The 7,915-nt window shown below is 31.6% G+C and overlaps 1 protein-coding gene across 1 annotated transcript in view; it reads right to left on the bottom strand.

Moving 5' to 3' along the window:
- LOC107653871 (receptor-type tyrosine-protein phosphatase mu-like) overlaps positions 1 to 7,915 on the bottom strand; it is a 208,593-nt gene that overhangs the window by 61,211 nt on the left and 139,467 nt on the right. The window contains exons 16-17 of the mRNA XM_016440739.1: positions 5,511 to 5,662; positions 1,316 to 1,390 (exon numbers count right to left, since the gene is read on the bottom strand). Of these exons, the coding sequence (XP_016296225.1) occupies positions 1,316 to 1,390; positions 5,511 to 5,662 (227 nt within the window). The remainder of the gene's footprint in view (positions 1 to 1,315; positions 1,391 to 5,510; positions 5,663 to 7,915) is intronic.

The raw sequence follows: 7,915 nt of genomic DNA on the forward strand, positions 1-7,915 counted from the left end.
ACAGACCCCCCCCCCCCCATGCTTTGCTGGTTAAACTGTTAATAGTTAGCCACATTGCACAAAGAAAAAGACTGTAAAATGTAAAAGTATACACCACCGTTTAAAAGTTTGGGTTTGGTACGATTTTTTAAATGTGCATTTATTTGATCTAAAATACTGTAAAAATTGTGAAATATTATTATAATCTAAAACAGCTGTTTTCTATGGGAATATCTGTTAAACTGTAATTTATTTCTGTGATGCGCAGCTGTATTTTCAGCATCATTACTCCAGTCTTCAGTGTCACATGATCTTCAGAAATCATTCTAATATTCTGCTCAAGAAACATTTATTATTATAATCAATGTTGAAAACAGAATATTTTTGTGGAAACTGTGATGCATTTTATTTTTCAGGATTTACAGATGAACAGAAAGTTCAAAAGAACAGCATTGATTTGAAATAGAAATCTTTTGTTACATTATAAATGTCTTTACTGTCACTTTTTGATTAATTTAAAGTGTCCTTGATGAATAAAAGCAGTATAAGTTTAGTATCTTTGAGATACTATTATAGTTTTGAATAACATTTTTTAATTAATAATTAGTTTTTAGTTTGAAATTTTTTGTTTTTATATTAATTTTAGTTTTTTTGTGTTTTTGTAATTTTAATTTTTATTAATGTATGTTTAATTAATATATTAATTATTATTAATGTATCAGGTTAAACTAAATTAATAGTAGAAATGTTGCCTTGGCAACTAGCTAAAATAAAACAAGTTTTTAAAATATGTTATTTTAGTATGTTTAGTATATTTCAGTTGAACTTTATTTTATATTTCGAGTAAATTTACCTTTTTATGGTAGCTCAAATAAAATAAGTTTGTTTTATTTTAGTATATTTAACATATTTATATAATATTTTTATTTAGTTTATTTTATTTCAAGTAATGAAAATGTTTCTTTTAATGGTTTTTATGATCGCTGAAATAAAATAAGCTTTTTAAAAGATCTTATTTTAGTTTATTTAGTGTATTTTAGCTAAAGTTTATTTTATTTCAAGAAATGAAACTTTTTTGAGGATTAACTATAAAAACCCTGAATAAAAATACAAATTTCTTTAAAAAAAAACAAAAAAAACTTTTGAACAATATATCTTCTAAAAGTGCATTTTTTTATGTGTTTAGTGGTACGTTAGCATATAGATGAACTCAAAATTATGGATGTGTGCTAAAAGAACTCCCACTATGATTTCATGTGGTCTACAAAGCTCAGTGACAGACATGACAAAAGCACAGCCGTTTCAGACAGAAATGAGTGGACATGCAGAGCTTTACCTGGATAGTAGGAGTTTGGCACGGCGGTGCTCAGTGTGTTAGTCTTCAGGGTAAACGATGACGGCGAGGAGACAGCTTTCAGAAGAAGAAAGCAGGCAAGATGTGACGAGTAAGCAAATAAAGAGCACATCTGGATTCTTAAAACACCAACAACCATTTAAATGTGACTTACATTTCTATATGCATCAAATATGTCACCGTACACTTACTAAAATGAGCTTTATTTGTATTTTGATATAATTTTAACCTTAAAAACTTCTCTTCTCTGCATCAGTGTTACTTTAGTATACTATTGATATACCATTATGCCATGTACTATTGTAGCGTTTGCTAACATTTTGAATTTGATTTTATTTATATATTTTCTGTTTTCATTTTAATTGCAGTTAAAAGTTTTAGTCATGTTTTTGTCATGTTTTTAGAATATTTAATTGTAGTTATTTTAGTATACCACTGATACACTATTAAGCTTTTGTAAATATTTTGAATTAGAGTTTATTTTTATATGTTCTGTGTCCACTTTAATTTTATTTACAATTTTAGAAATTTAGATAATTTTAAATAATTTTAAAAAATAAAATTTCAATAATTTTAGAAACATTGTCTTTTTTTTTTTAAATATGTCTGTCTTTATATTCCTAAAATATGTCCAATATGTCTTTATTTTTATATTTTCTAAAAATTGTAATGTTAGTAAAAATGTAGCAATTTTGTTATGTTTGTCATTTTTATTCATTTTTTAAATGTCTATATATTTTTTTATTAAGTTTTAGCTTTATATTTTTTAGTATACTACTAATATGCTATTAAAGTGTTTATTAATATTTTTAATTAATTTTACATTTTTAATTTTAATTTTAAGGTTTTAGTAATTTTGTTGTGTATTTCTGTAATTTTTATTTATTTATTTTTTTATATATATATCTATACAGTTTTTATTAAGTTTTAGTATTATATTTTTTAGTATACTACTAATATGCTATTAAAGTTTTTATTAATATTTTTAATTAATTTTACATTTTTAATTTTAATTTTAAGGTTTTAGTAATTTTGTTGTGTATTTCTGTAATTTTTATTTATTTGTTTTTTTTATATATATCTATACAGTTTTTATTAAGTTTTAGTTTTATATTTTTTAGTATACTACTAATATGTTATTAAAGTTTTGAATAATATTTTTAATTAATTTAACTTTTTTTATTTTAATTTTAAGGTTTTAGTAATTGTGTTGTGTATTTCTGTCATTTTTATTAATTTTTTTTTTTTCTATATATCTATACAGTTTTTTATTGAGTTCTAGTTTTTAGTTTTAGATGATTTAGTTTTAGTTATTTTAGTACTTCAACTTAAACTAAATGAAAATGAGAAATGTTGCTTTGGCAACTAGCTATAAAAATATAATTAAAATTACTTAATTTCAGCTAACATTTATTTTATTTCAAGTAATGATTTTTATGGTTTTGTTTTGTTTTAATTAACAATATTAACCCTGTCCCGCTCTGACACGACATTAACTTGGCCGTGTTTTCATGCAGACTCGTTAGTGTTCAGCACACACGTTCGTTCTGGCTGTATGAGAATAATAAAGCGTCTGTCAATCACAGACAGCAGAAGAAGGTCACGCTAAGAGCCTGTCTTTATTTATTTATCCCTGTTTGTGGCCACTTCACAGAGCCACACGTCCATCACGGCGAGAGGAAGCCGAGGGACACGCGTGAAATATTAAACTACACCGTCATGTGATCAAAGAAGCTGTCGTTTAACTCAATATTTCACATTCACCGTGAGCAGCACGGCGAGAGAATCTTGTCTCATAATCATAATAACGACTCATTTGAGCTGAATTGAATCTGGTGATGCGATAAATGAGGATGGAATTTACTTTTGATTTAATTTGGCAAAATTTGGATGAATAAATCAAAAGTAGGGATGAACACTTCATTGATTCGCGATTCATTGATTGACTATTATGACGTTAGACGTTAAGATGTCCGCATCAAAAGAAATGTACAAAAGTGGTTTTATGTCCATAGAAAGCACATTAAATGTAAGTAAAGTGTCTACTTTTAAGATAGTTTTTGGAGAATAAAATGTCACAATTTGGTGGAAATAATGTTACATAGTCATTCGGTGTAACACAATATTTATGTAAAAATTCAAACAACATGCTTATTCTGACATGTACATATTAAAATATATAAAAGAATTAGAGAGCATGTTAAATTTGATTGTGTTTTAAATGAGTAAAAAATTCTTACTGACAAATGGGCAAAACCTAGGATAGTGGCAACTTTTAAACATGTAAAATTACAACTAATTAGTATTTGGGGTGAAAGTAATTAGTCTTTTAATGTGTCATAAATTGATTTTTGTTGTAAATATGCCTGAGAAGATTGTTACACTGAATGACATTTTAGTGGGTGTCTTCTGTAAATCAGGGAAAAATTTATTATATTTATTTTTTGCTCAGAAAAACAAACACAAAATTGCAATTAAATTAAACAGAAAATTTTTAATTTTGGGGGGGATGGTTGTAGTAAGCCATTTTTTAAATCGAAGGGTATAATGAATAAGACTAGGCCTGGCTGGAGTAAATATGTAGCTGAATATCAGGCTGAAGCCCGGGAAGCTTTTAAATGATGGGAAAACTCATCAGTCTTTATGTGCTTCATTGATGCATCTAAAGCTTATGATCGGGTTAACCATGCAAAGTTCTTTTTTAAAATGAGACAAAGAGGGGTGCCAGAATACATTGTGAGAATCCTGGTTTATTGCTATGCCCACCAGATGATGCGAGTAAAATGGGGCAATAAAGTCTCTGCCCCTTTTGGGGTTAGTAATGGCGTGAGACAAGGAGGGATTTTGTCCCCAATTCTGTTTAATCTTTACATGGATGATCTATCTGAATGCTTGAATGCTTGTAAAACTGGGTGTATGATTGGGAATATTCTAGTGAATCATATTATGTATGCAGATGATCTTGTGGTGTTTAGTCCTAGCAGTGCTGGTCTTCAACAGCTTTTAACTATGTGTTCTGATTATGGTCTTGAACATGATATTTTATATAATCCTGATAAGAGTGTGGTTATGATTTGCAGAACTGAGGAGGATAAAAGTATAACATTTCCAGTTTTCAAGTTGTCTAATAAGAGTCTCACTGTGTGTGCAAAAGTAAAATACCTTGGACATTTCATCACTGAACGCATGACAGACGATGAGGATATTTAAAGGCAACGCCGTATGATTTATATGCAGGCGAATATACTTTTACGTAAGTTTCGTTTCTGTTCAGATGAGGTGAAGGTGTCACATATGTACAACACTTTATACTGCTCATCCGTGGTTCAACTATAGAACATCTAGTTTACAGAAGCTGCAAGTAGCTTATAATGATGCAATGAGAATTTTACTAAAGAGACCTAGATGGCATAGTGCAAGTGAAATGTTTGTGAGTGCAAGAGTAATCACTTTTAAAGCACTGTTACGAAATCTTATGTATAGATTTATCTGCTGGCTAAATGCTTCAAAAAATGAGATTATTGTGGGTCTATCAAATATAAGGGTTAGTACTACACGGTATCAGTCAAAGCTGTGGAGACATTGGTATTGTTGTATTTTGTAACTTTTTATTGTGTGTGGTAGATGCTGTGGGTTGTATATGTTGTCCTATTGTCTTGTTTTTTTTTTTATTTGGACCTTGAGTCTGTAATAAAGATTGACTGATTGATTGATAGGGTGCTACTTATTTATGGTAGTTTATTTTTGAACCAGACTACATCTGAAATCAATCTTCAGCAGCTGATGCAAAACCTGCTAGAGAATATCTGAGGATAAACACGTAAAGTGAAAGGAGAAGAGAAGAGCTCTGATTGGCTGAGTGAAGCAGGTGGGCGGGACAGACATGAGCTGAGCTCTGATTGGCTGTGTGAAGCAGGTGGGCGGGACAGACCTGAGCTGAGCTCTGATTGGCTGAGTGAAGCAGGTGGGCGGGACAGACAGATTCTAAGTGTCAAATCTCATTCATGTTCATGTTTAATTCATATAAGACACATCAGATCACTTTCAGATACATTTTTTGGGTGTTTCTGACATTTGGCTGCAGACTCTCTGATATGGTCTTCAGTGTTTGTAAGGACAGGAGTGCGAGTGAATGCTGGTTTCTGGGTGAACTATGGTGTGATGCTCAGAGACTCACTGCGTCCATTGAGGTTGTGTGTGTCCATGAATGAAATGGCCTCGTCGCAGCTGGTGCCCTGCTCAGCGTAGCTCTTGTCCATAGAGTTCACCATCACCGTCATCTCCTGCCTCGTGCTGCTCAGCGTCTCCTTGCGCTTCTTCGCCAGTTTCCTTCAGAAAAACACACACAGATCACTGTCTGCAGTACTCTGAGAAGACTGTTGCTTCCCAGATAGCACATGCACGTCTGCAAGAGGTCTGTTAAAGATCGCTTCATCTGGAAAGCATCCGCTGTGTACAAACATCTGACAGACGTCTGCAAGATGCATGCATTCTAAATCATAAACATCTTAACGACATCTTCTAAACGTCTATTTGACATCTGATAGGAAACGTCCTATAGACGTATCGCAGATGAGCAAACACTCTAAAAAATACGTCTAGCAGACGTCAAACAGACGTCTCTGTAATGTACGTGTGCTATCGGTGTTCTCTGTGTACGAGCGTAAGCCATGAGCGGAGAAACCTGCTGCATTCATGTAGGGAGAAAAAATTAAATAAAAATCGCACAATTTAGGCAAAATTTTTGTGACTATATATCTATATAATTAATTATTAGCATTATTATTGCTAAATAAAAATATAACACAAAATAAGAAATATTATTATTGTAATATTTCACTATTGTAACATAAAATAAAAAAGCATCTAGGGAAAAAAATAATAATTTTCCTTTACAGAAAACTGTAAAAAAACAACAACAACAACAAACTTACAGCGGCACAATTTTGCAATTTTTTTGTGATTTCATATCAACGTATACTATCATTATTTTTTTATTATTATGAATATTGTATGATTTTATTGTAAAATAAAAATATTAAATATTTCAGAAAAAATTATAATGACAATATTTTTACTTTATAGAAAATGCCAAAAATACAGCTGCACAATTTAGCAAAAAGTTTTGTGATTTTATATCAATACAACTAATTACTTTATTAATAATAATAATAAATAAATAAATGAAAATGGTGAACAAAATAAGAAATAGTACTATTGTAATTTCACTATAAAATAAAAAAAAAATCAAGTATTTAAGAAAAAATATATTTTACATAAAACTGTAAAAAATAAAAATTACAGCAACACAATTTAGCAATAATTTTTGAGAGCAATATAACCAACCACTGTCATTATTATCACTAAATACAAATATTAAACAAAATAAGAAGTTACTATTGGAATATTTCACTAAAATGTATTTATTAATTTAATCACTCTGAAACATGCATCGCATATACATCATGCATATTTCATTAAATCACAGCCTTTGCAATTTGACAGTCACACTAAGCCATATCACAATTTCAGGTTTTAATTGAGTTTCAGTTTTAATCGTAAGCCCTGGTGGATCGTTCTTTATCAAAGAAGGTGAATAAGACAGTTGCTCAAAAGCACCCAGCATGAGTGTGTTTCTGTCATTTTCATCCTCGAGCTCGATGAGGACGGCGATCCCATTAAACAGCGAACAGCAGCAGCGCTCCGAGTGGAGATTTCACTCACTAATGCACACTCCTGAGAGCGTCTGTCACGCCGAACAGAACCGACTCCAGCAAGCGCTTGCTTGGCCTCTGGACTTCAGCTGCTCAAACACTCGTCTCGCTCTCTGCAGCTTTAATTAATGGAGGCTGCGAGGCTGGATGTGCGTCTTTGGAGATGATGACACTCAGTCAGGGGAGGCTGATGCAATATTAGTTTGTATTTGGGTTAACACTGCTCAGGTAACAGTGAAAACAGACCATCTCTACTGAATCACACATATATTATATATAAATACAGTATATATATATATATATATATGTACAGATACAAGCTGCAGAAACACTGCTGACACTGTAGCTCTGCTGAGACATCTATCCATCCATCTATCCATCTATCTATCTATCTATATTTATAAAAAAAATTATACTGTATATATTTTTAAAGGGGTCCTATTATGCTTTTTCACTTTTTTAATTTTAGTCAGTGTGTAGTGTGTATGTTTGGGCATAAAAAAGATCTAGAAAGTTACAAATCTCAAAGTCCACTCCAAAGGGAGATATTTCGTTTTTTAATAAAAATCCCTTTTCAAGAACTACAACGAACGGCTCGTTTGGACTACAGCGTTGGTTTTCCGGGGTTTGTGATATCACAAAGCGGCTCATTGGAATATCATTACAAATAATTCCCGCCTACAGAAATGGGAATGGTTGGGGGGTGGGGAGGGGCGAGGTTGTGGTTAGAACGCTTGGTTGAGTGCATCAGACGAGACGACGAAGAAGAAGTGCTGCTGCAGAGATCAGAGAAAACGAAGAAGAAAAAGCTGCTGTGCTGTAGCGTTTTGGAATGAGGCGGACACGCACTGGCCGAGAAGCGTAGCGC

The sequence above is a fragment of the Sinocyclocheilus anshuiensis genome, unplaced genomic scaffold, assembly GCF_001515605.1.
Source record: "Sinocyclocheilus anshuiensis isolate Anshui unplaced genomic scaffold, SAMN03320099.WGS_v1.1 scaffold1994, whole genome shotgun sequence".
In the NCBI taxonomy this organism is placed as follows: domain Eukaryota; kingdom Metazoa; phylum Chordata; class Actinopteri; order Cypriniformes; family Cyprinidae; genus Sinocyclocheilus; species Sinocyclocheilus anshuiensis.